At 45.5% G+C, this 27,695-nt stretch overlaps 2 protein-coding genes and 1 long non-coding RNA gene across 5 annotated transcripts in view; 1 reads left to right on the top strand and 2 right to left on the bottom strand.

Moving 5' to 3' along the window:
• Window positions 1–198: 198 nt before the first annotated feature.
• On the bottom strand, window positions 199–18,776 carry LOC140458366 (sorting nexin-24-like). 2 transcript variants are annotated; one of them, XM_072552799.1, is made up of 7 exons: window positions 18,626–18,776; window positions 13,904–13,987; window positions 7,641–7,745; window positions 7,142–7,242; window positions 5,048–5,080; window positions 4,817–4,878; window positions 199–418 (listed from the first exon to the last, which is right to left on the bottom strand). In XM_072552799.1, the coding sequence occupies exons 1-7, from the start codon at window positions 18,689–18,691 to the stop codon at window positions 282–284; spliced, it is 588 nt and encodes a 195-aa protein (XP_072408900.1). In that variant the 5' UTR covers window positions 18,692–18,776; the 3' UTR covers window positions 199–281. The 2 variants fall into 2 exon arrangements, with proteins under 2 accessions (XP_072408900.1, XP_072408901.1); XM_072552800.1 differs by lacking the exon at window positions 18,626–18,776 and adding an exon at window positions 14,510–14,571.
• Window positions 18,777–20,742: 1,966 nt separating this feature from the next.
• On the top strand, window positions 20,743–21,871 carry LOC140458367 (uncharacterized). Its single transcript, XR_011953481.1, has 2 exons — window positions 20,743–20,842; window positions 21,346–21,871. It is a non-coding gene; the product is annotated as an uncharacterized lncRNA (long non-coding RNA).
• Window positions 21,872–22,608: 737 nt separating this feature from the next.
• Window positions 22,609–27,695, bottom strand: part of LOC140458364 (sorting nexin-1-like) — a 35,137-nt gene continuing 30,050 nt past the window's right edge. For both annotated transcript variants that reach the window (XM_072552797.1, XM_072552798.1), the window contains exons 13-15: window positions 26,154–26,234; window positions 25,936–26,007; window positions 22,609–24,386 (exon numbers count right to left, since the gene is read on the bottom strand). In XM_072552797.1, the coding sequence (XP_072408898.1) occupies window positions 24,336–24,386; window positions 25,936–26,007; window positions 26,154–26,234 (204 nt within the window). In that variant the 3' untranslated portion in view covers window positions 22,609–24,335. The remainder of the gene's footprint in view (window positions 24,387–25,935; window positions 26,008–26,153; window positions 26,235–27,695) is intronic.

Raw genomic sequence — 27,695 nt, 5'->3', positions numbered from 1 at the left:
CAGTAAACACACTCAGGACAAGGACAGGGCTCAAGATCATGTCATACATTCATTTGTTAAATGAAGTTGGATTGGTCACCCTAATTCACATGTCTCCTGCATCATGCCTCACTCACTCTTCAATTCAAATACAAGGTATTTGACCCATCACATTTGCCAAGCCCAAGAAATGGGGGACAGTTCACCCTTACCACACTGTTACAGAAAGGAAGTGATGAATTTAATAGCAGTAATGAGTTTCACACAACAAAACTATTATTATAATAAATCCTAAAGAACCATCAGACAAAGCTTTCAGGTCCAGGAATGTGCAATTTCATTGTTCCTGGAGATCTTGCTCCATTGCGGATTTCCGAATCTGGATCCGTGAGGTACAATCCCTGAAGAACACCCATCACAATCACATTAGGGAGAAGGCCTGGAAAGCAAGCAGCAGCTGTAAGTAAGGTCTCCTCCATTCCTAATTTCAGAATAACCTGGATATCAGAGCAGTGTCTCAGGTCGCAACAATGCATCAAAGAGGGTGGGTGTGTCAGGACAGCAGCATTAGAAAGTGAAGGACAAAAGCAGCAAACAGCTCCTTTACCCTGTCAGGAAAACAGGTAGGCAATTCCATTGTGTCCCTTTTGAATGGCTGTGATTTACATCAGAATACAATTAAGAAATCCACTTAAAATATTTAACATCCAAATTAAACAGATGAGAGGGCTGGGCAGACCATGTGTTGCAGCTGTAGTATGTGACAGCTGTTGGTCACTGGTGTGACCTATGGGCACATCAGGTCTTGGATGCTTGAGGATCCTTGACTCAGAGTTGGTGAGCCATTGACACAGTGACATCAGGGAGGGGAAAGTTAGTGTTCTGCTAAATTTCAGGAGACAGTCACACCCCATAGATTAATCAGGTCAAATCTGATGCACACAGTCAGATGCTGGAAGGTGTGGCTACATGTGAGGAACAGTGGACTTTCAAAGTGATTTTTCATAGTTTTCAGCAAAAAGAAAGAAAGGACTGTAGGAAAAGAAATAAAACAAGGTATCAAAGTGGAAGCTAATGCAGACAAAGTGGCAAAAGGGTTAGTGGAAAACCTTCAAAAATCAACAGAAAACTACAAAGATAGAATTTGAGAGTAAACTAAGAATGTAAATAGATAGCAAACATTTTGACAAATATATAAAACAAGGAAGAGTGGCTAATGTAAACACTGGTCCTTTGGAATATGAGGAGGGGATTTAATAACTGGAAATGAGGTATTGACGAGGTATTTTGTGTCAATCTTCATAGTGGAAGATACAAATAACATGCTGATGACTGATGACGAGGCGGCCATGGCAGGTGAGGACCTAGAAGCAACCATTATCACTGAAAGGTAGTGCTGAGTAAGCTAATGGGGCAAAAGGTAGACAAGTCACCTGGTCCTGATGGAATGTAAGAATGGGGAAATAACAAAAGGTGCTCATGGTAATTTACCAACATTCAGTGGTTCCAGCAAATGTCATGTTAAAACAAAGGAGGTAGACCAAAAGCAGGTAACTAGGTCTGTTACTAAACTTCTGTAAAGTGCAAAATGCTTCAATCTACAAGGAAGAAATAGTGAGACAGCATCATAGAGATGTACAGCATGGAAACAGACCCTTCGGTCTAACTTGTCCTAGCCGACTAGGTAACCTAAATTAATCTAGTCCCATTTTCCAGCATTTGGCCCATATCCCTCTAAACCCTTCCTATTCTTATAACCATCCAGATGCCTTTTAAATGTAATTGTACCAGCCTCTAACAGCTCACATTCCACCCTCTGCGTGAAAAAGTTGCCACTTAGGTCCCTTTTAAATCTTTTCCCTCCTCACACTAAACCTATGCCCTCCACTTCTGGAGCTCCCCACCCCTTCAGGGAAAATATATTTTCTATTTACCTTATCCATGCCCCTCATGGTTTTATAAACTTCTACAAGGTCACCCCTCAGCCTCTGACACTCCAGAGTAAATAGTCCCAGCCTGTTCAGCCTCTCCCTATAGCTCACCCTCCAATCCTGGCAATATCCTTGTAAAATTTCTGAACCCTTTCAAGTTTCACATCATCCTTCCAATAGCAGAATTGTACACAGTATTCCAAAAGTGGCCTAACTAATATACTGTAACATGACTTCCCAACTCTTCTACTCAAAGCACTGGCCAATAAAGGAAAGCATACCAAACACACTCTTCACATCTAGATAGAAATTAGCCCGTGGGCAGACAAAAGGGCAGGTCATGTTTAACTAATTCACTGGAATTCTTTGAGGACATTACAAGCACGGTGGACAATGGGGAAACCAGTGAATATGTGTATCTGGATTTCCAAAAGGCATTTGACAAGGTGCTGCACAAAAGGCTGCTGCATGAGATAAAAGTGCATGGCGTTACAGGTAATGTATTACTATGGATAGAGGATTGGTTAACTAACAGACAATAAAGTGTGGGCATAAATGGGCGTTTTTCCAGTTGGTCAGTGCCCAGTGGTGTGCCTCAGGGATCATTGTTGGGACAGCAATTATTTACAATTTACATCAATTAGAGTTGGGGACCAAGTGTAGCATGTCAAAGTTCATAGAGGACACTAAGATGAGTAGGAGAGGAAGGTGTACAGAGGACACAAAGTCTGCAGAGGGTTAGAGATAGCTTGTGAATGGGCATGGGTATGGCAGATGGAGTACAATGTTGGTAAATGTGAGGTCATCCATTTTGGTCGGAGTAACAGCAAAATGGACTTATTTAAATGGGGAAAAGTTGCAGCACACTGCTGTGCAGAGGGGCCTGGGTATCCTTGTGCATGAATCACAGAGGGTTGGTTTGCAGATGCAGCAGGTAATTTTAAAAAAGGAACACAAGGGAACCACAATTATCTGAATACCAATTATCCAAAAATTGGATTAACTGAAGGGGATCTTGCGGTCCCAACAGAGACAGTACAAAGACGTGTTTCCAGCAGTGTCAAAGTTCATAGAAGACACGAAGACAAGTGGGAGAGGAAGGTGTGCAAAGGACACAGTCTGCAGAGGGTTCCGATTGCGGAGTTGAGGGGGTTACCTCGTGAGGAGAGATTGTGTAGACTGATTGTTTCCATTGGTGGGTGAAACTAGAACTAGGGGTCATAGCCTCAAACCAGATTTAGGACTGAGTTGAGGAGGAACTTCTTCCCCCATAGGGTTGGGAATCTGTCGGATTCCCTGCCCAGTGAAGCAGTTGAGGCTACCTTGTTGAATGCTTTTAAGGTAAAGATAGATTTTTGAACAGTAAGGAATTAAGGTTATGATGAGAGGGTGAATAAGTGGAGCTGAGTTCATGAAAAGCTCAGCCATGTTCTTATTGAATGGTGGAGCAGGCTTGATGGGCCAAACGGCCTACTCCTGCTCCTACTCCTAGTCGAGTGTGTGTTGCTGGAAAAGCACAGCAGGTCAAGCAGCATCCGAGAAGCAGGAGAATTGACGTTTCGGGCTTAAGCCCTACTCCTGCTCCTGGGGGGGAAACAAAGACACAGTGCAGGGAGGACAAACAAAATGACCAAAAAGCTGAAAATGTGTTGCTGGAAAAGCGCAGCAGGTCAGGCAGCATCCAAGGAACAGGAGAGTCGATGTTTTGGGAAGGGCTCATGCCCGAAACATCAATTCTCCTGCTCCTTGGATGCTGCCTGACCTGCTGCGCTTTTCCAGCAACACATTTTCAACTCTGATCTCCAGTATCTGCAGTCCTCACTTTCTCCAAAATGACCAAAGAGCCATGGTCCAGAAGAGCAATACGTGGGGGAAGAGAAAAGAAATGCAGTGGGAGACTGTACTGTCCTCTGCTGAGAGTCTGGAAGGCTGCATTGTCCACCCAAAGCCAAGGTTCACGTCATCTCTCCAGAGATGATAAGAAATTTGGAATGGGAGGGGAGAGATCCAATTGTCATGGTCAACATTGTTACTACCCACATAGTTAGGACAAGGTGAAAGGTTCTGCCGAGGGAGTGAGAGCAGCTCAAGGCAACATTAAAAAGCAGAACTGCAAAAGTGAATCTCAGGATTACTAGCTGTGCCACATGCAAATTGGGATGGGACAAACAGATTCTTGTGGCTCTGGGGAAACAGGAAGAGCTTCACTTGAACTTTGCTGACACCTGTGTCCTGGCGAATTATGGACCATGGGTTGTAGATATGGCTTTAAATTAAATACTGGTGGGAGACTTCAATTAAAAGGAAGTCAAAAAGAAACAAGAGACAAAATATTAATCAGAAGATAATGGAGGTATGTAAGAAGGGCACTTAAATTGTTATGGGCGATTTTAATCTGCATTGGCCTGACAAACCAATTGGGGAAGAGTAACATGGGAGAAAACATTATAAGATGTTCTTGATAAGTCAATCCTCCATCCCAGAAATCAGCATTGTGTATTTCTATTCAACTGCCCCTTATTCTAGCATATCATTTATCAATGTTGGGTGGGATGGTGGGGGGAGGGGAGGAGGAGGAGGGAGGCACAAATGTGGACCCCCCCTACAGTGCGGCACTCCCTCAGCACCGAGCCTCCCGACAGTGCGGTGCTCCCTCAGCACTGACTCCCCCAGACAGTGCAGTGTTCCCTCAGCACCGACCGCACCCCCACCCCGACAGAGTGGCGCTCCCTTAACACCAACCCTCCAACAGTGTGGTGCTCCCTTAACGCTGACCCTCCAACAGTGCCGTACTCACTCAGCACTAACCCTCCAACAGTGTGACAATGCCTCCCTCAAAATTCCCTCCTGCCCCAATGTACAGTCTCCACAATAACACAACCTAAAACTTTCACTCTGCCCATTACCTGCTGGGTTCGGTTGAGAAAAGGCATCCTTTGTGAAACTGACCACCTGGTGACAAAAAAACCTGGACAGGAGCAGAAAAACAAAATCAACAAATGATCCTCATTTCCAGCGTCCCTGACCTGAGAGAGTCTGATGGGGAAAAGTGTGGGGGTAGCTTTGCTTTCACTTTAAAAAGGGAGTTCAGGGAATTTAATGTGATTCTGATTGAAGCAGAGTTTCCCAGTGCTCACCTGTAATTCTGCAGGTCGAGTTGATCCAGGGCACTAAAGAAAAGGAAGGACATGAGATCAATTCAAAGCGATGATGACTCAATTTCTCTCACTTTTTACCTGTTGGTCTAAATCAAAATGACCTGCTTTCTGCAGAGTCCCTTTGCTCTCAATTCCCTGATTGTATTCCTTCCTAAAATGTGCACCCCCTAATTCTCTACTTCAGATCAAACAGCTGTATTGTTACAAAGCAGGACCTGCCCATCATAAGCCTCACCAGCTTTTCAAACAAACATCTCCTGCTTGTCTCCGGCCCTCTCTGTGACCCTACACATTCTCCCTTTCCAAGGTTAGATTCTGTCTGCTTTCTGAATGCTTCAGTTGAACCAGCCTCCTCCACTTTCTCAGATAGTGCATTCTAGATGTTTAACAAAAAAAAAACACAAGAAATGCAGGGATGCTGGAAATCAGAAACAAAAACCAAAACAAAAATCATTGGAAAAACTCAGAAGGTCAGGCAGCATCTGTGGAGAGAAAGCAAAGTTAAGGTTTTGGGTCCGGTGACCCTTCCACAGAATGTTCCAGACCTAACCAGGTGCTGCATGAAAAAGCTCTTCCTCAGCACATTTGCTTCTTTCATCAGTTGTTTTAAATCTGTGCCTCCCTGATCTCAATCCTCTCTGCAGTGGAACCTTTTTCTCTCTTGTCTATCCTGTCCATACCCCTTTTGAAAACCTCTCAGCTAACTCTTTTCATCCCTGGAACTGTTCTTGTCAATTGTTTCTGCACTATCTCCAATGTGTTCACATCTTTCCTATAATATGGAGCTCAGGACAGCAGACTTTACTCTTTTTGAGCTCTAACCAAGGTCTTAGACAAATTCATCACTACCTCCTTGCTCTTGTACTCTATATCCCTGTCAGAGTCACAGAGATGTACAGCACAAAAAAAACAGACCCATCGATCCAACTTGTCCATGCCAACCAGATATCCTAAAATGATCTAGTCCCATTTGGCAGAAATCCCTCTCAACCCTTCCTATTCATATACCCATCCAGATGCCTTTGAAATGTTGTAATTGTACCAGCCTCTGCCACTTCCTCTGGCAGCTCATTCCATACACGCACCACCCTCTGCATGAAAATTTTTTTTCTGCTCTCACCCTCAACCTATGTCCTCTGGTTTTAGACTTGTGTATTCACCCTAACCATGTCCCTCATTATTTTATAAACCTTTATAAGGTCACCCCTCAGTTTCTGATGTTCCAGCAGACAGAGGTTTAGAATAATTTCTTGGGTTTTGTGCCCCATTCCTCTACTTATAAAGAAAGCACTGGAATTCAGGAATTTCAGGGTACCTTTAACGCTCTCTAATTTGTGCGCTAACACCACAAACAGAGCAGCTGTTTTCAACGCTGTCCTCACCTTCACTGAGACCTTTTAACCCTGGCCAGGCACTGAGGCAAGGGGAAACAAGTAATGGTGACAATATGGAGATTTGGGAGAGGGAGACAGTGTGGAGACTGGGCAGACACAATTTGTGAACTGATTCAGCCCTTGATCTGGGGAAACCAGGAGCTGCCATTCTGTCCATGACCACCAGGTGGCGGAATGTGCAGCCAAATCCAGACAGAGGCAGGAGACAGTTCCCTCACGTTAATGCCAACTCGGCAAAGCCTCAAATTACTTGGAGTTATTTTGAGTCACAATGTTTCTGACTCACACTAATCCTTCTGAATTTCTATGTGTTGTTAAAGGACCAGGAGGCGGCCATTCAGCCCCACCAGCCTGTTCTCCTGTTCTTTTAAATGTTGGGCGATTTGATTTTAACTTCATTAACGCAAACATCCCCATATTCTTCAACACCCCACCCAACAGTAACATGAACCTCTGCCTTTAACACTCAACAGCTGAGACTCCACAGTCCCCTGAAGTAGCCAATTCCAAACCTTCCCCACGCTCTGTGCAAAGCAATTCTTTCTTGGCTCAGTCCAAACCAGGTCACCCTGATTCCCCAGTTCACTCAGGCTCTGAGGGCAGGGTTATTACTGATAAGGTTTCTGATAGTTCAGGAACAGCAGTAAATGATGTACCAATAAATCCTTCGGGCACTGACCTCACTGTATTAGGCGACTTTCCGACCGGGATGTGTTTGATGTTCAGGAAGTCGAGGATTTCCCGGGACAAAGTCCAATTGTCGCATTCACACACAAGACTCTGAGAGAGAGACAGACAGAGAGAAAAACTGGTCTGTATACAGAGCAGTTCATTGCCTGGTTACCTCACTTGTCACAGCTCCAACCATCCTGAAACCTTTAGATACAGGCCCAGTCCCCAAACACCGGCCCCATCACACCCCCAGGGCCCAGTCCCTCAGCGCCGACCCTCCAACAGTGTACGGCGCCCCCTCAGCGCCAACCCTCCGACAACCTGGCGCCCCCTCGGCGCCGACCCTCCGACAGTGTGCGGCGCCCGCTCAGCACCAACCCTCCCACAGCGCGGCACTCCCTCAGCGCCGACCCTCCCACAGCGCGGCGCCCCCTCGGCGCCGACCCTTCCACAGCACGGCACCCCCTCAGCACTGCTCTCTCTGTCTCGCGCTCTCTGGGCCTTACCTGTAAATATGCCTCCAATCCTGACCTCTTCTGTTCCAGGGCTTTGGGCCTTCGATTCAGGCCTCTCTTTGAGGGAAAGTCTGGTGTTTTTGTTGTCTTTTTTAACTGTAGGTAACAGAAACATGAAGGGAATGTCAGCCTCAGGTACCTCACCTCGAGCCTTTGGAGGGAGGGCTGGTGGAGTAGAAGGCATTCTGAGGGGTTGGCACAATGGCCCATCCTTCTCTTGCCATCTCTCTCTCTGGGGCTGAGGTCCACCCCAAATCTATTAACAGGCTAGTGTCAGAAGCATTGGGAAGGTGGACAGAAACAAGAGGCCAGTGGAGCTGCTGACTGACTGATCAATGGAAGGTCAAAAGGTGGTATTAAATCTATTTGTGATTTCACCTCACAACATCGTCCTGTAATTATCTCCCAATCCTTTAACATTCCTTCCCTGATCTTAGTGCTCACCCTAATTACATTCCATTCACAGGGAATATCAGATCTATTTTCAGAGCGACATCAGTGTGTGTTGGGAACCACCAGACAGCTCACAGGCAAGTGTCCTCAAGGAAATGGATATCAGAAACTGAACCAGAATTAAAAAAAGAGACTGCACTGAGAAAAGCCAGCTTCAGAAAACCACAGGGTCTTGCATTCAGTTTGTGTCAGATAGAGATTCATAGTTTTCTGGTTACCAAAGGAGTTCAGGGGTGGGGGTAGGTAAAAACAAAACAGAGGATCCTGCCATGATCCTATTCAATGGTGCAGGAATCTCAAGGGGTGAAGGGCCTGCCCCTGCCCCTGCATTCCAAAAATAAAACTCGAGCTCCCAGGACAGGGACAGCATAGGGTTCGATACAGAGTAAAGCTTACTCTACACTGTCCCCCCCATCAAACACTCCCAGGAAAGGGACAACACAGGGTTAGGTACAAAGTAAACCTTCCTCTACATTGTCCCTGTCAAACACTCCCAGGACAGGGACAGTAGGAGGTTAGATACAGAGTAAAGCTCACTCTACACTGTCCCCCATCAAACACACCAGGGATAGGGACAGTAGGAGGTTAGATACAGAGTAAAGCTCACTCTACACTGTCCCCCATCAAACACACCAGGGATAGGGACAGCACGGGTTATATACAGAGTAAGGCTCCCTCTAACACTTACAGGTTAAATCTCTGGAACCTCATTTAATGTATCCCAAAACGTTATGGGAAATAAGGAGGAACTTATGAAACCCTTTGCTGAAATATTTGCATCATCTACAATCACAAGTGAAGTGCCTGACGACTGGAGGGTTGCTAATGTTGCACCTCCGTTTAAGAAAAGGTTGTAAGGAGAAACCGGGGAACTATAGACATGTGAGTCGGTCTTCAGTTGTGGGTAAATTGTTGGAGGTAATTATAAAAGATAGCATTTATGGACATTTAGAAAGGCAAAAATTGATTAAGGATAGTCAGCATGGTTTTGTGCAAGGAAAATCATGTCTCACAAACTTGATTGAGTTCTTTTGAGGAAGTTAGCAAAAAGATTGATGATGGCAGAGCAGTAGACGTTGTTTATTTGGATTTTAGTAAAGCCTTTGACAATGTTCCGCCTGGTAGACTGATTAGTAAAGTTAGGTCACATGAGATTCAGGACGAGCTTGCCAATTGCTTCCATAATTGGCTTAACAGCAGGAAACAGAGTAATGGTGGAGGGTTGCTTTTCGGACTCAAGGCATGTGATCAGTGGTGTTCCACAAAGATCAGCCCTGGATTCTCTTTCGTTTGTCAGTTATATAACTGATTTGGATATGAATATAGAAGGCATGGTTAGTAAGTTTGTGGACGACACCAAAATTGGTGGTATAGTAGACAGTGAAGGTTTTCTAAAATTACAAAAGGATCTTGATCAAATGGGTCAATGGGCTGAAAAACTGGATAAATGCAATTTATTGCATTTTAAGAAAAGGGTGGGGTTTATAAAATTAAAGGTAGGGCTTTGAGTAGTGTTATAGTACAGAGGGACCTAGGAGTGCAAATACATAATTCTTTGAAGTTTGTGTCACACATAAACAGGGTGGTTAAAAAGGTATTTGGCAAGCTCGCCTTCACTGCTCAGTCCTTTGAGTAAAGGGGTTGGGACGTCATGTTGAGATTGTACAGGACACTGGGGAGGCCTCTTCTGGAGTACTGTGTCTAGTTCTGGTCACCCAGTTATAGGAAGGATACTATTAAGCTGGAGAGGGTTCAGAAGAGATTTACCAGGATGTTGCCAGGTATGGAAGGTTTGACTTATAAAGAAAGGCTGGAAGTTTTTTCACTGGGGAGGCTGAGAGGCGATCTGATAGAAGTTTATAAAATAATGACATTTTAGATGGAGTTAATGGTAGTTGCATTTTCCCTGGGATGGGGGGAATTTCAAGTTTGGGGGCACATTTTTAAGGTGAGAAGAGAGGGATTTCAAAAAGACACGATGGGCAATTTTTTTACACAGAGGGCAGTTCATGCATAAAATGAATTCGAGGTAGTGGTGGATGTGGACACAGTTGCAACATTTAAAAGACATTTGGATGATACATGAATAGAAAAGGTTTGGAGGGATATGGGCCAGGAGCAGGCACATGGGACTAGTTTAGTTGGGATTATGTTCGACATGGACTGGTTGGACCAAAGGGTCTGTTTCCGTGCTGTATGACTCTATGACAGGGACAGCACAGGGTTAGATACAGAGTAAAGCCTCCTCTACACTGTTCCCCATCAAACACTCCCACAACAGGGACAGCACGGGGATAGATACAGAATAAGGCTCCCTTTACACTGTCCCCATCAAACACTCCCAAGACAGGGACAGCCAGTATATATTGTTCTAAGAAACTAACTTGAATGCATTCCATAAATCAATTACCAAACTATTTTTGCCAATTTCTTTTGCCCAGTTCACATGAAGATTAAAGTCCCCCATGACTATTGCATTGACTTTGTTATAAGCTCCTTTTATTTCTGATTAATGTTTTGTCTAACAGGATAGTTACTGCTCAGGGGCCTCGAAACCGCTCTCACCAGCATTTCCGACCCTCGCTGTTACTGATACACCCTGTTCTTCCAAATCAGGATCTCTCCGGTCTCCTGCCTGTATCCTTTATTGTCAGGGCCACCCATTGGCCCACTTCGATAAAGGTCAGATCTCCTGAAATTCCCAATCTCTGGCACTGTGCCAGCACAGCTCTGTAATCGGGATTACATCCAATCCATTTCTCTTCATTGGTGCCATTAGTCACTCAGTCAGAGGGATGATTGTTGGGGTCAGATAAACACCTTCAGCAATAACTTCTCACTATTTTTCCATCATTCAACCTTCCTCATTGGTGTAATTTTACCACAAAACCTGCTGGTCCCTTTCTCTCACTTGCTGCCTGCTTATCTTTACCCAGTCACTACACAGCTCTATGGCTTTGACTTTTCTTTTTAGATTTACTAAAAGCCCCTTCTATGAACCGTCTCCTTAAAATATGGACAGCCTGTTACACAGTAGACAGGCCCCAGCCTAGTTTAGTGGAGTCGGTCACAGTGGAACAACTCTCTCTTTCCTGTGACAGTCCCAGTGGTCTTGGAATCAAATCCCTTCCACCACAACAACACATTTGACTCCCTGATCCGTTTGTTCCCATTTATTCCCTCCATCATTGCTACAGGAAATGGTTCAAGCTATGGCCAATCACCAATGCTCTTTCCAAACCTGTGACCTTTCCCATTGAGAAGGACAATGGCAGCAGATACCATCCCCCTGCAAATTCCCCTCTAAGTTGTACACCATCTTGACTTGGAAATATATCACCATTAGTGCAGTATTGTTAGGTCGAAATCCTGGAATTCCCTCCCTAACAGCATCATAAGTTCACAGAATTCCTCACGCTGCAGAAGAAGGTTTTTTATTCCATCATATTTGTTCCTTTTGCACACTGCTTTAAATCCATCCCCTCTTGTTCTTGTTTCTTTTACAAGGAAAGCTCTGCCCTATCTACTCTGTCCAGTCCACTCACGAAAACCTTCAAATCTTATCTCAGCCTTTTCCTCTCAAAGGTGATAAGTCCTAACTTCGCCAATTCCACATTCCTGGAGCGATTCCTCTAAATTGCTTCTGCACTCTCTCCAATAAGTTCACATCTTTCCTGTGACTGTACACAATAGCTGAAAATGTGTTGCTGGAAAAGCGCAACAGGTCAAGCAGCATCCAAGGAGCAGGAGAATCGACATTTCGGGCATGAGCCCTTCTTTCAGGGGTCGATTCTCCTGCTCCTTGGATGCTGCCTGATCTGCTGCACTTTTCCACCAACACATTTTCAACTCTGATTCTCCAGTATCTGCAGTCCTCACTTTCTCCTCGAAGACTGTACACAATAGTCCAGGTGAGGTCTAACAAGAGTTTTGTACAAGTTCAGCATCGCCTCCTTGCACCCTGTACTCTTTGCTGTTATTAATAAAACTGAGGACACTATTTTAACAAAGGTTCTCTCTACCTATCCTTGTACTTCCAATGATCTCTGCATATACACACCCCCCCCCAGGTCCCTCTGCTCGTGCCACACCCCCTTTAGAATTGGACCCCCTGTTTTATATTATTTTTCAATTTTCTTCCTAACTTCTCCACAATAAACTTCATTTGCCACCACCCACCTGCTCCACCAATTTGTCAATAGACAATAGACAATAGACAATAGATGCAGGAGTAGGCCATTCTGCCCTTCGAGCCTGCACCGCCATTCAATATGATCATGGCTGATCATTCCTAATCAGTATCCTATGTATTTATGAAGTTCTCAGCTGTTTTCATAGTTGACAATTCTTCCAAAGGCCTCTTGTGGTGCAGTGGAAGATCCCTACCTCTGAGCCAGGAGGTCTGGGTTCAAGTCCCACCTGCTCCAAAATATCTGATTCATCCAAGTTTACTGTTATCTGCAAATTCGAAAACTGTCCCCTGCATATCAAGGTCCAGATCATTAACTGCCTCAGAAGAACAGGGCTCTTCATCCTGACCCCAGAGGAACTTCACAACAAACCTTCCTCCAGCCATTGATCGTTCCTCTCTGTTTCCGAGCACATAGTCAATGTTGCTGTTGTCTCTTTTAAACCAAAGACCTTCCTCACAAGCCTCATGAGGCACTGTATCAAGTGCTTTCTGGATCCATTAACAGTTAGTTAAACACCATTTCCCTTTAGAAATCCATGCTCACTCTACATAACCATCCCATCTTTTTCCATGTGACTATTACTTCTATCTTAACTTGTCGCTAGAAGCTTTCCTACCAGATCTGTGATTGCTAACAACTTTCTTGAACAAGCTTGTAATGTTTGCAATTTTCCAGTCTCCTGACACCTCCCCTGATTCTATTCAGTGATCCTGCAATTTCCACTTTCACCTCCTTGCATAGCCCTGGATTTATCTCATCCAGTCTTGGTGTATTATCAGCTTTAAGCATTAATCCATCCATTTTGAACATTTCTCATGACCAAGTTTCCTCGTCTGTCATCACAGCCTGGGTAACATGTCCCTCTTTGGAGAGGATAGGTATAAAGTATCCACCACAGCAATGCCTCCAGCCTCCAGAATGTAAAGCTCTTTCTTTGTTCCTGATCAGCCTTATTCCTCCTTTAACCATCTTTCTTCTGGTGATGTACTTACAGAAGACTTCAGGATTTCTTTTTATGTTTGCTGCCAGTCTTTTCTCATAATCCCTTTTTGCTTCTCTAATGTATTTTTCCATCTCCCCTCATACTGTGGTGTTCCTTTCGGTTTGTAATTGTACTCTCTACCTGATAACTGCCATAACTATACTTTTTCTCCTTTATTTTAATCTATATCTCAGTTTTCATTTAGGGAACTCGGGATTGGTTTTGAGGGACTGTAACCGAACCACCTCCTCTTTCAGAGCAGCTGATCAATCAGTAATGGTTTCATCACCAACCCTTATGTTCCAGTCAATCCTGCCCAGCTCTGTTCTTGCCCCACCACAGTTCACTGTCCATCAGTTAAACCGTCTTACTCAGGATTGATCATTGCTATTTTCCAATACCTTCCTGAACCTTACAATGCAATGTGGGTGGGGTAGTGTCAAAGGACCACCAGGTGGGGGAGGGGGCAATGAGGGTGAAGGGTTGAGTGTGGCAGAGGTAGTGACTGAGGGGGTTCGTGGGTGGTGGGGTAGAGGGTGGGTTTGTGGGGGTTGGGGGTGGGGGGGTTAGCGGGTGGGGGTTGGGCAGGGTAAAGGATGGTGGGGGTTAGTGTCTGGGACTCTGACCTTTTTATGTAGAGCCTGGAAATCTCGATATCTTCGATCCACGAGGTGTTTGCGCCCATTGTTGAGAACCTCGACTCGGAAAACCTGTAACAGGAAGCTGTGTCAGTGACCCACCACCTCAGGGATACCCCCCACCCCTCACCTCACCACCCAGACCCCACCTCTGCTTCAGGGAAAGACCCTCATGTCCCTCAGGAAAACCACCCACCCCTCACACCCCACACCCCACCGAGACTCTGTCACCCCCTGGAAACTTCCCCCCCTCCACCCCCACCCTATAGGCAGCTTCATCCCCCTAGCCCCTACAAGGAAACCACCCAATGTCTTGATCAACATCTATTCCTCAATATAGGTTCCATTAACACCCTCCACTCCACTGGCTTCCCATGTTTTCATTTCAGATTTCCAGCATCTGCTGTATCCTGTTTCACACAAACGGATAGATTAGTCACCACCATTCTGCTGTTTGTGGGATCTTGCTGTGCACACAGCAGTTACTATATTTCCTACCACACAATAGCTCAGAAAGGTTGAGTTGTCTGGGCGGTGTGTAGTGGTGCCCTGGGATGGGGACGTTTGCCAGATAATTCAATGATGAAGCCTCACCAAGATGGAGGCTGACAATTGCAACATCTCCCCTCGTTACTCTCAGCAGCACCCCCAGAATATTCATCCCCATGGGCACAAGCAAACTACATCACGTCCCCCTCAACCCCCACCCGCCACCTAACCCCCCCCCCCCAACCCCTGGGGAGAAACTGAGGCTATTCTCGAGCTCTCGGAACAATCCACCCCCCCCCCCCCCCCCACTCTCACTGTCAGCTCCATTGAAAACAGATCCCTGCTTTATAACTCCAACACAGTGCATCAAGTTGCCATGGTTATTGACAAAGAAGTTCAATGCTCTGTTGCTATGGCTACATGCCACATCCATGCAAAGAGAGATTCTCAACCAAATAAATCCGATCCAAAAGTCCACACTCTCCATTTAAAATCTCTCCTGCTGTGAGGAAATCCTTGCCTTAGCACCAGAGACTTTCACTCAGTGACTTTCATACCCACCTCTTGCCCCAGAGACCCCCACCCTACACCCCTCAGTGAGGGGTAGGTGCACAGACATTCCCCAGGGACTCCCCTAGAGACTCCCTGAGAGAGAGAAACAGAGACTCCCCTTTTGGAGAGGGAATGTGGTGGTGAGATACCTCCCCCCTCCCCCCCCCCCCACCCCCACCCCCAAAGGGCAGTGAGGGGTGGGCGGAGCACGGAGACTCCACTGGAGGTTGTGGGGCGGGGTGGTGTGGAGACTTCCAATGGGGGGTTGGGGGAGGGGTGCTGAGACTCCCTTGGGGGGGGGGGGGGGGGGGGTGCTGAGACTCCTTAGGGGGAATGGGGCACAGACATGCCCCTATCCAGTGCCACTCCCCCAGGACAGGCTTGTATCTGCTGCCCAGGAAAGATGCTGAAGTCTTCACTCTGGTGAAATTCCTATGCTGTGTGGAATCACAATCAAAGTGAAAGTACTCTTACCAAATCTCTGCACTTTCTAAAACGGCCATGGGATAGAGATTGCCCTCAGTGATTTTAAGCTCCTATCACCTATGCCCTGTCCACAACCACCAGTCTGAGCTGCCAATCACATGCTGTTTCAATTCCTGTTCTCATGTTCATATTCCTCTGCTGGCTCCCTGCTGTGTTCCAGCGAAGCTCAGTGCAAACTAAGGGAGCAGCACCCCATTTTTGAGACATTGTACAACTTCCAGGACTCAACTCTGAGTTCAACAATAACCAACCCCAACCCTACTCTAATCTGTCTGAATCTCTTGGCTTTACAGAGCTAAGCTTTATTCTGGTATTAACACCAATTCAGGATCTATTTATCATGGGATAATTTTTTAGCTTAGACAGATGACTGGCTGATGGACAGAAGACAGAGAGTCAGGATAAATTTTTTTTCTGGATGGCAAGATGTAACGCATGGGGTGTCACAGGGTTGGGTCCTCGGACCCCAGCTATTTACAATCTACATTAATGACTCGGATACAGGGATAGAAGGCTCTACAGTCAAATTTGCAGACGACAAAAATAGGCGAGACGGTAAATTGCAGTGAGGAAATAAGAACCTTACAAACAGATCTAGATAGGTTAGAAAAGTGGGCCAAAATGTGGCAGATAGAGTTTAACCAGGTTAAAGGCAAAGTCATGCATTTTGTATGAAAAAATGGGAAGGTGACCTATTTTGTAAATGGGGAGAGACTTTGGGATGCTCCAGTGCAGAGGGATCTGAGTGTCCTCATTCATGAGTCACAGAAAACTAGCCACACAGGGTACAGCAGATAGTAAAGAAAGCAAATGGAACGTTGACTCTTATAGCTAAAGGAGTAGAATATAAAGGTGAGGGAGTCTTGTTGCAATTATACCGCATTGGTGAGACCGCATCTGGAGGATGTACACAGTTCTAGTCCCCTTATTTGAGGAAAGATGTAATGACATCGGAGGCAGTTCAGAGGAGGTTCAATAGATTGATCCCAGAGATGAGGGGTTTGTCGGATAAAGAGAGATTGAACAGTTTAGACCTATACTCTCTGGAGTTTAGAAAAATGAGACAATATCTAATTGAGGTATTCAAGATGATAAAAGATATGGATAAAATAGACATGGAGTAGATGCTTCCTCTTGTTTGGCATCCTAGGATGAGAGGTCTTAGGATAAGCGATAGCAAATTCAAAACAGAGTTGTGGAGAAACTACTCCCCAAGGATTATGAATCTGTGGAATTTGCTACCCCAAAGTGTGGTAGGTGCTGAGACAGAGTGAGTAAACTTTAAGGAGGAGTTAGACAGATATTTAACTGATAATGGGTTGAAGGGATATGGGGAGAAGGCAGGAAAATGGGGGTGAGTAGCATGATCGAATGGTGGAGCAGATTTGATGGGCTAAATGGCCTAATTCTGCCTCTCTATCTTATTTCACTTCCCTTCAACCAATCATTCCCACTCCCTCTTTGTTCTGTCACACCTGTAAGCTCCAAATCCAAACAGTCTGGAATCTTCCCAGGTCTGTCTCGTTGCTCCCATCTTTTCTCCAGGATAAAACCATCAGCAATTCAATAAAAGAAAAACACGGAGGATGCTGCAAATCTGAAACAAACACTGCACTTTGGAGAAACTCAGCAGGTCTGGCACTACCTTTGCAAACTATTAACATTTTGAGTCCAGTATGACCCATCTTGAGAAGTCTCCTCACTCACACCGGCCCCACCTCCGCCCCCGAGCACTGACCCTACTCTGTCCAGTTCTGAAGAGTCTGAGACCGTTAGAAACATTGACCCGACCCCCCCCCCCCCCCCCCAAACCCTTCACATCAAACCACCTGAAACAGGGTTCATCCTGAGCACAGACAGACACATGCAGTGACACACATATGGGGGGGGGGGGGGGGAAGAGACACTCTCTCTCCCCCGGGGGAGACGACACTGGGTGAGCCGGTGGGGGAATCGGCAGAGATCGGAGGTGATGCCCTCCGTGGCCGAATAGCGGCTCGCGGCTTCCCAAGAAAATCCCATTAAAAGGGCAAATGGGCGGCCCGTTTAACACAATCTGCGGGGAATCGGACCGAGAGCCGGAGGAGGGAGGGGGGGGGGGGGGGGGGGTCTCTATCCCTCTCCCTGTCCCCGGGGGGGGGGGGGGGGGGTCTCTGTCCCTCTCCCTGTCCCCGGGGGGGTCTCTGTCCCTCTCCCTGTCCCCGGGGGTGGGGGGGTCTCTGTCCCTCTCCCTGTCCCCGGGGGTGGGGGGGGTCTCTGTCCCTCTCCCTGTCCCCGGGGGTGGGGGGGGTCTCTGTCCCTCTCCCTTTCCCCGGGGGTGGGGGGGGTCTCTGTCCCTCTCCCTTTCCCCGGGGGTGGGGGGGGTCTCTGTCCCTCTCCCTTTCCCCGGGGGTGGGGGGGGTCTCTGTCCCTCTCCCTTTCCCCGGGGGTGGGGGGGGTCTCTGTCCCTCTCCCTTTCCCCGGAGGTGGGGGGGGTCTCTGTCCCTCTCCCTTTCCCCGGGGTGGGGGGGTCTCTGTCCCTCTCCCTGTCCCCGGGGGTGGGGGGCGTCTCTATCCCTCTCCCTGTCCCCGGGGGTGGGGGGGGGGGGGTCTCTATCCCTCTCCCTGTCCCCGGGGGTGGGGGGGGGTCTCTATCCCTCTCCCTGTCCCCGGGGGTGGGGGGGGGTCTGTCCCTCTCCCTTTCCCCGGGGTGGGGGGGTCTCTGTCCCTCTCCCTGTCCCCGGGGGTGGGGTCTCTGTCCCTCTCCCTTTCCCCGGGGGTGGGGGGGTCTCTGTCCCTCTCCCTTTCCCCGGGGGTGGGGGTGGGGGGGTCTCTGTCCCTCTCCCTTTCCCCGGGGTGGGGGGGTCTCTGTCCCTGTCCCTGTCCCTGTCCCCGGGGGTGGGGGGGGGTCTCTGTCCCTCTCCCTTTCCCCGGGGGTGGGGTCTCTGTCCCTCTCCCTTTCCCCGGGGTGGGGGGGTCTCTGTCCCTGTCCCTGTCCCCGGGGGTGGGGGGGTCTCTATCCCTGTCCCTGTCCCCGGGGGTGGGGTCTCTGTCCCTCTCCCTTTCCCCGGGGGTGGGGTCTCTGTCCCTCTCCCTTTCCCCGGGGGTGGGGGGGGTCTCTATCCCTGTCCCTGTCCCCGGGGGTGGGGGGGGGGGGTCTCTGTCCCTCTCCCTTTCCCCGGGGGGGGGGGGGGGTCCCCTCACCGTATGAACCTTCTCCGAGTCCCCGCTCGCCCCTTGGCCGATGCTCGGGATCCGGACCTGGATCATCCCGGACTCGGGCTCCGAGTCTCCGAGAGTGACCGGCTCCGCCTCCTGGGACCGTGTTAAACCCGGACTGGAGCAGAGTGGACCTATCCCGGACTAAATCGGAATTCAACTCGGATTGCAGAAAGGTTAAATTCATATTGAGGCAGAATTAAACAAGGACTGGATCTGGATTGAATCCGGATTGGAGGCAGACTCTACCCAAACACAACCTTGATCAAACCAGGACTAAATATTTCTTAGTCTTATACTGTCTGGAGTTTAGAAAAATGAGAGATCACATTTATATCTGCAAGATGTTAAATTTGATACAGAGAAGATATTTCCCCACGTGGGACAATGTCGAGGTCAGAGTTCTGGGATTTAAAACAGGGATGAGGAGAAATTAATCATCAAAAGGGTCAACAATCCGCAAAATCCAGAGTGTGATGGAGGTCTGGGCATTGAGCGAATTGAGGAAGAGTGTGACAGGATCAGTTAGAGAGAGAGAGAGAGAGAGACTGCCAACAGGAAGGCAAGGTGCAGTTTGCAAAGCTGACCATGGAAGGGGAGATAGATTCGGAACACAGGCGGAAAGGCAGCAGAGGTAAGAAAAGGCAGAATAACTGACAATGCAAAGGGTTTGGATTAAGGTGGGTAAAAATCACAGTTTGAATCACTCCAGACTACTTTTAAAAGTTCCTTAGGGAGAGAACAGACATCAAACAGCACTGACAAATAAATTCTGGAAAGAATAATAAACACCAGTTGACTTTTTATTAGCCAGCAGTGAAGTTATGAGAGGCAGATCTTCAAATAGCACAAAGGCTCATTTAAGATTAGATTGGAAAGGTGAATGAGTGACATTAATGGACATGGAAACAGGGGTAGGTAAATAGGATGCAATGGATTTGTTATTGTGGAACGCAAACAGACCAACTGAACCAAACTCCTATTTCAGTGCAGCTTTTACGTATTTCTCTGAAAGATAAAGACAAGTGACATTAAACAGTGCACTGGCAATCTGCCCAGTCTTTCCGTTAACATGTATCTGCTCAGGAGCTTGGCAACATTTAGGCTGATATCACAATTTGTGAGCCACATGGATGGAAGCACATAGCAATATGGCACTAATAATCATTCTCGTAGCATAATGGCAGTGTCCCTACCTCTGAGCCAGGTGACCTGAGTTCAAGACCCACCCCAGAGGTGTGTAAAGGGTAATTACATCTATGATCAGATTGATTAGGAAAGCAGCAAGTCAGAATTTGCCGAAAATTCTGGGTCTAGGTATGGCCACCCCTATCCAGTGAATCACAATCTAGAGAAGTGGGGTGGTGCCATTTCATTTTATCTAAGGACCTGCAAATTTAAGAGAATTTAAATAAACTAAAGGAAGATGCTAAGAATTGGCAACCTAAGGAACATCTCACTGCCATTTGGGGAAGAGAAAACTATTTTAGAAAGAACTAATACACATCAACTTCTGAATAAACTAATGTTAGATTGTGATTGAGGTCAATAAGTTATGGTGATGTCAGGATAACTGTAATGAATCAGAAGCAAACCACTCAGCTGTTAGATCTGCTGAGTTCTTCAGATCTCCAGTGTGCACAGTAGTTTCAGTGAATTCACTGTCGTGGTGAATGGGTAGCTGTCATCAATCACGGGAAACGAGAAACACAGACAGCATCAATTCCAGATAGCTTCTCTTTGTTGGTAAAATAAAACAAATTTTAATTATCTTGCATAAAAAACACCAGACTCTCTACAATCTGAAGTTTTCCAGCAATTTGTTTTTGTTTCAAGTTTCTCGCATCTGCAGTTCTTTGGTTAGTTTTCTTGCACCTTCAAACTCTGGAATGGAATGTTCATGGTTTACCAACTGCATACGCAAACTGCTTCAAGGAATCAGAGAATGGTGGTCTGCCTCGTGTGTGATGTGGAGGTGCCGGTGTTGGATTGGGGGTGGGTAAAGTTAAAAAAAATCACACCAGTTGGACTATAACCTGGTGTTGAGAGATTTTTAATTTTGTCTCAATAGCCACTTTCTCCAAATAACAATTGTGTTTCTACAAAGCAGAGACATCAGCGGACAAATGGATTGTGCTAGAAGTACTGGAATGAAAAGTGACAGAAGTCTGTGGAAGAAAATATCTGCAAAGCTTTCTTCAGGTGAGAACTGCCAGTGGTTTTAGATGCAAGAACTGTACCCTGAGACAAATCTGGCTCCCACTGAGCTGACCATATACTAATAAAACAGTGTACGTAGAAATAAAACACCAACATACACATGACTTGGAAAGATTACCTAACACACAGGAAGTCTCTGCTCATCTGACAATGACTTCCAGAAGGAAATTTAAAAAAAACCTCTTCCCCTAATTTCCTGAGCCACGGGGAAGTTAGGTGCCTGATGATTACAGCAGCTAACCATACTGTCACATCAGCAAACGCCACTTCTCTTTTCCAATCACTAACAACGGCAGTCATATAAAAACTCTGCTGGCACTTAATTATATTGTACCCCTGATCCTTCCTTCCACATTCCCACCCTAACCTACAATTGTTAAGAACTTTCTACACTTAATTGATTACTTGCCCCTCTTTTCTCGAAAAAGACAGGTTTGAGCCAAGAATCAGATTCAATGACTAATACCTAGCATCTCAATCCACAGACATGGACTAGAGGAGATCAACAGTGGCCTGGCTACCAGGATGATTGAAGCAGTTGTTGAATGTATTTCCTTTGTGGGAAAAGGGACAGAGTGTCCCAATGAACATCAGCAGCTGCGAGCTCCATCAGCCCTTTTCAACCTTGGCTGCAATGAAAGCGTTTAACATAATGCAGACAAAGAGGGGAATGAAACACTACATGTAAAATTCAATCAAAAGGGCTTTTCAGACAAGGAAATGCTGAAGCCAGAGCGCCACAAATAAACTTCAGAGGGACAAAAGCTCATTGGAAATCCAAACAGATCTATTAGAACATGCTCTTTGATGCCAATTTATATTACGTGGAGCTTGTAACACAAGATACAAGCAAGTGGTGATCTTCAGCAGGAGCAACCATTCGCTGAACAAGAACCAGGAACATTCCAATTAAGAAAATAATTAAGATTACACAAATCAAATTAAACCCTAGCCATTGTGGTCAACAGTAGATGGTGGGGTGACCAAAATAAAACTTATTCTTCACCTAGACTTGCAGCCAGACTCTTCCTTTATCTGTTCAAAACAAAATCTGAAACATTCTTTCGTGAGGAAACCTACATAAAAAAAATACATTGAGGCATTGTTTTGTAATTAATTCTTAGGACATAAGCATCACCAACAAACCTGGAATAGTCAGGTCACCACTGCTGAGTCAGGTGCCCTTTGGACAGTGGTGAGCCACCTTCACTCTACTCCAAAGACAAACACTGTGCATAGAACTGGGTAGTCCAGGATTCAGATGCAGCATCAAACCAATGTCAGAAGGGTGAGAGACTGGTAGTTATGTTGTCTGATGTAGTCTACTACCCTCATCCTTCCAGGTTAGAGGTCACTAGTTTGGAAAGATTGGTATTTTGCAGATGGAATGCACAGAACTCAAACATGCAGTGTGGGGACAGACTGTCAAAAAATCTAATTATTTCAAAATCATACAAGATAAAATTTTTCTAGTTCTACTTCCTTCGTTGAAAGTAAGGAATCATGCCAATGGAGTGGATTTGACTGCACGCTTGCATTCTTCACTGGAAGAAAGAATCCTGGCTGATTTCCTTTCTGACCCAAGTCTAAAAAGGACAGGCTGTCACATTCCAGTGAACACAGCACAGAGATGGAATTTTCTGCTCTGTTACATTACACTGAATGCAGAAACCAGGCAAATTCCTGACTGTGCTTGTATTGGTTGTAATACAAATTTATTACTTTGACAAAAAAGAAACTAAAACAGGTTTGGTAAATCATTTGTGAACTTTATTTGAAAGTTGAGGTCACAACCAGACGAGGAACTGATGTTTTTTTCTACTTGAGAACAAAGTGAAAGAGAATTCTCAGTTCCTCTGAAAGTACATTAAACTGAAAATTTAAAAAAGGTTTTAGTGCATAATGAGTAACGATTACCGATTGTGTGTGCAGGGACACCAGTATCTTTTTCCAGAATACTGAAGTAATACAGGAGAGCAGGCCATAAACAGGTTTGTAAACAGACGGTTCTTGTTGCCTTCCAACTAGCTTTGACTGTCGGTCAGGAAAGCAGACAAGGATACTTGGCTTTGTCAGGTCACAGTTTCAGGGAAAGTCTCTCCTGCTAGTCTCACTCATGGCTGGATGGTTACTACAGGAGTTCAATGACAATGGAGGAGCAAGTGACAAGGGCCTTTTTGTGGCACCATAAACAGATTAGAGTCAAATACACCAGTGTTTAATCAGGTTGTTCTACAGCACTGCTGTAAATCAATCTTTTACCAGTCTCAATTTCATTTTTCACCCCCAAATTCTTTGTATTTAGACTCAACAATCAGTTCATAAAACAGCACTAAGCAAGATAAGTTGCAACTGCTCACACTTGTGCATGGACAGTAGTGTTAGTCAGCTAAATCAGGACATGTTTGGATGGAGCCACTTGTTCCAGTTATGGCATACAGTTTATTGTCTTGACACTTGTGAAAAAGTATAGTCTTGGAAACCACTACAAGATAGAAAATTTAAAATGGAATATAGGGCTGGTAATTCAACTTGGCTCAGGAATACATGGGTATCATCTCAGCCAGAGAAACCACATTACAGAATTCCCTTAACCAAACACAGCAGCTGAGTCATTGAAAGTTCACAAATGGGAGGAATTCTTTATCAATCCTCAGCACAGTCCATATTTAAGACCCCCATGTTTAACTGTATTTAATGTGAACTTAGCCTATAAGTATTTTGTCGAGACCTTCTTCACTTCTACTCAGTCCAGCAGCTAGATAACTATAATGCTAATGCAAAGTTCAAAAGACTAGCAGGAAAACAATACAAACAGCATGGATGCAGGTTCAGAGAAAAGAGGACATGTGTAAACAGTGTCGCCTATTCATGTACTGGCAATCATGGTTTGGCCATTAGTACTGGCTGCTTGGAGTTCCAGGCCAGCTGTAGTACTTTGTTTTGAAAGCTCGATTAGAGTTTTAAAAAAGGTGTCAGTCTGATGTTCCACCACTGGCTGTTCTAGTCCTGACTACAGAGCTCAACACTTGGATCCCTTGAAATCTTTGGTCCTCTCACAGATCTGTGGAACTCAGGTTGAAGGAAAGACAGGTTTTCTTTTATTTAAAAAACCCAACATGTCAAAAGTAGCAGTTCTGGTAGAGAAGAGCAGGAGTTTGTCATTAGGAGAAAAAGAGTGGATGCTGTGGGGACCAGTTCTGATAATATCTCCACTCCCCTCCCCCTCCCAAACCCAAATCTGCAATGGGCATTCAAAAAGCTCAAATTCCATCACAATCGGGCTTCCCCACTGATCAATTCATAAGAAATATATGAAAATGAAAGATAATTCAAGATTTATGATAGGAAGAGCAAGAAAAACCTGCAACCATTAAAAAAAAGTGTCCCCTTTTATAGGTGGTATTGCAGATTCACTTATAGGCTGGAGGTACAATATAAAAGGCAGCAAGTGTCCACTCAGTTTTCAATTCCACTACGCAATGGCTTTTGCTTCTGGTAGGAAAGCTTCCCAGTATTTGATGAGCTGTCAACAGAAAGTATTGTTATGAGGTTCAGTAATTGAAACAAAAGTCCATTTGCAAATAAACTGCAAGGAAGTGAAACTCAGCTTTTAAAACACTTTCTTTCTGATCTGTAGTTTTGCTATTCCCTACAAGCTGCTTGGCAACACAAGACTCTGCACAGAGCCCTTACACATGGGAACCCTTAGTTACCACTCTTGTATGAAAATTTAAAAGGGCTACAGGCAAAGAGGAAATTTAGGCTATTGTCTCACCTTAGAATGCCCCAGAGGCTGATACTCCCAATTTCTGCAAACTGACAAAAAGCTAAATCAAATCCTTCAGCATGATTCTGCTGCTCTTGCTTATAAGGGATTGTGCAACTCTGAGCAAAATGGAATTAGAGATCTCCCAAGCTATTCTACTTCAACTCAATTTCTCACACACACACACACACACACACACACACACACACACACACACACACTCTCTATTTGCTCAGATAATCTTCATTTGAACTGCCTCAACAACTGAGGCTAACTATAACCCCATTTCATTTTGGGACAGTGATCAGTTGAACCAGTGCGCTAAAAACTAATTAGAAGGGCTCAGGTTGGAGGGTAACAGGGAAAGCATTCAACTGAGGAAGCTCATTCCTTGGGTAAAAGCAAGTTTGATAACACTTTCATGGTGAAAGTCTGCAGAAAATATTAGAAATGAGAAAATGTCCAACTCAGAATCAGACTTGCTACTTCCACCCCCACCCCATTCCAAATCTAATTGCTTCTTCAAATCCTCCAACTCTGTTCCCTGAACTGGTACACTTGTGTTGATTGTTTGCCTCTCCCACACACCCTGTGCTTTTCAACGAGTTAATTAATGAGATCGAGGAAACTGGCCAGGCTAGTGCTTCCTGCCATCCCTAACTGACCTGACCTCAAACTGCTGCAGTCCTTGGGAGAAAAGAGGGACACCTACAGGGCTATTAGGAAGGGAGCTCCAGGATTTTGACCTGGTGACAATGAAGCAACAGAAATATATTGTAAATGTCAGGATGGAGATACACTTGGGAGGGGATGATTGTAGATGGAGATTTTCCATGCATTTTTTAATCAAGGTGGATACTTCACTGGTTGGGCCATCCTTAATTTCTCTAGGGAAGGTGGTAAGCTGCCTCCTTGAACTGCTACACTCCACAAGGTATAGGTAGACCCACGGTGAGATTCAGGGAGAGTCGCAGGATTTTGACCCAGTGACACTGAATGAACAGTGATATTTCCAAGTCAGGATGGTGAGTAGCTGGGAGGGAACGTGCATGTATCTGCTGCCCTTGACCTTCTTGATGGTAAGGTGTAGACCAAGGAGCTATACGCAATTCATTAGATAGTTGGTTGAATAACTTCTGAAATAGATATGTTCTGAAAAATCTACCAAACATCCCTCTCCAGCCCCTCCAATCATTTAACATTCTATAGCAAGATTCCAGCTTCTCCTATTAAACAGTATCTGGAACAGGATACAAACAACAAGCTGTTTTAAAAGAATAAAGAAAATGCTCAGGTATTAGCTCACCTGTTGCTGTGAGTTCTGAAGTGTTTCCAAATACACAATAATCCGACTTTTGAAGTCTTTGATTTGCTCTTTCTGAAAATGTACAACAACAAAAAAGGAGAATTAAAACATAAGGCGGCCCAACTGCATCAAGGTAACAGCCCCAGTATTCTCTAGCTGACGAGGGTCATTCATAAAAGCCATAGCCAGTTTTAGCCGACCCCATTAAAAAAAGTTACCTCAAACCGAGCAACTTCCTTCCGAATGGTTAGGGAGATCCGCTCAAAATCCCTCTCACACTGTAGAACCTTGGGCTCCCACTAGAAACAGAGGAACTAATTAGCATCACTTCAATCATTCACTGGGTCTCACGCAGCCTTTTCTGCCTCAATGGCAGAGTATTTCAGCTCGAACAGAACAGAGACACACCAGACTCAAAACTCCATGCTCTCTGCTTGTCGTTATTTTATATAAATGATTTGGACGTAAACAGAGGAGGTACGGTTAGTAAGTTTGCTGATGACATCACGATTGTCAGTGTAGTGATCAGAGAAATGTATATCACTGTACAATAGGATCTTGATCAGATGGGTCAGTGGGCCAAGGAGTGCCAGACAGTTTAACTTAGATGACTGAGGTGCATTTGGTAAGGTGACTCATGGCAGGACTGATACACAAATGGTAGGGCCCTAGGAAGTGTTGTAGAACAGAGAAACCTAAGAATGACAGTGCATAGTTCCTTGAAAGTGGAGTCACAGGTAGACAGGGTGTGAAAATGGCATCTAGCATGTTTGTCTTTGTTGGTCAGTACATTAAGCACAGAGTTGGAATGTCAAGTTGTGGCTGTACAGAATATAACCCCAATCTCAGTGCTTGAAAGGTCTGCATTTACCTAGTGCAGACAAAACATGCATTTACAGAGAACCCCTAACGTAGTAAAACATCCTAAAACACTTCACATGGGCAAAACAAAAAAAAAACCTGATACTAAGCGACCCAAGGAGATACTGGGCAGGAGACTAAACAATTGATTAGAGAGATAGGCTTTACAGAGCACTTTATACAAAACAAAAACACAAGCTGTAGAGATCCAGAAAGGCAATTCCATCACTTGGACACAACAGCTGAAGGCAAGATGCTAGTGGTGAACGAGGAAAATTAGGGATGTTCAAGAGGTCAGAATTAGAGCAGCACAGAAAGTCTAAGTCTGGAAGGAGAGGATAGAGTCAGGGTGACGGAGTCAGGGATGACTAGAGATTTAGAAAGCAAATATAGTGTGCTGCATGAATACTATCTATGCATCAAGGGTTTGACTGGTGATAAAAGGTAAAGTTGCCATAGGATCATAAGGCTGCTTTGAGCAAACAGCGCGTGCGCAAGAGAGAAAAATCACATCTTAGGCAAGTGAAAAGGTGAGGCAGCAAGACATTCATGGTGACCTCAGCCAGAAGTGAACCCACACTGAGAAAACTTTGGACGTCAGTTAAGCAATGCCTTAAGTGAGCAGAGTGGTCAGGATGAATGGGACTTGGATGCAGTTAGAAAATAGTTAGAAGTTTGGTGAGTTGAAGTTAGAAGAAAGAAAACAGGAGGCAGAAGTTAACCTCTCTTTCACAATGGAATAGATCCACTGCAACTAATCCATTGCAGTCTTCTGTGCCATTATTGTTTTCCCCTTCTGAGGGTAAATCCCTGCTACTGCACAACCCCCACTGATCCAGGGTGCCCTTTGGTGTTCTGTCCAGTCACTGAGCATTCATAACAGAATCTGGATGCACACT

Source organism: Chiloscyllium punctatum, chromosome 33 (genome assembly GCF_047496795.1).
Source record: "Chiloscyllium punctatum isolate Juve2018m chromosome 33, sChiPun1.3, whole genome shotgun sequence".
Lineage (NCBI taxonomy): Eukaryota > Metazoa > Chordata > Chondrichthyes > Orectolobiformes > Hemiscylliidae > Chiloscyllium > Chiloscyllium punctatum.
This window is presented reverse-complemented; position numbering and strand designations above follow the sequence as displayed.

Excerpts from the sequence above, each read along its gene's own strand:
- LOC140458366 (XM_072552799.1), bottom strand. The coding sequence starts at position 18,691 with ATGATCCAGGTCCGGATCCCGAGCATCGGCCAAGGGGCGAGCGGGGAC. Across the intron at positions 7,243-7,640 it reads GATTGGAGGCATATTTACAG|AGTCTTGTGTGTGAATGCGA; the intron begins GTAAGGCCCAGA and ends TCTCTCTCTCAG. Across the intron at positions 4,879-5,047 it reads CTCGACCTGCAGAATTACAG|GTTTTTTTGTCACCAGGTGG; the intron begins GTGAGCACTGGG and ends GCTCCTGTCCAG.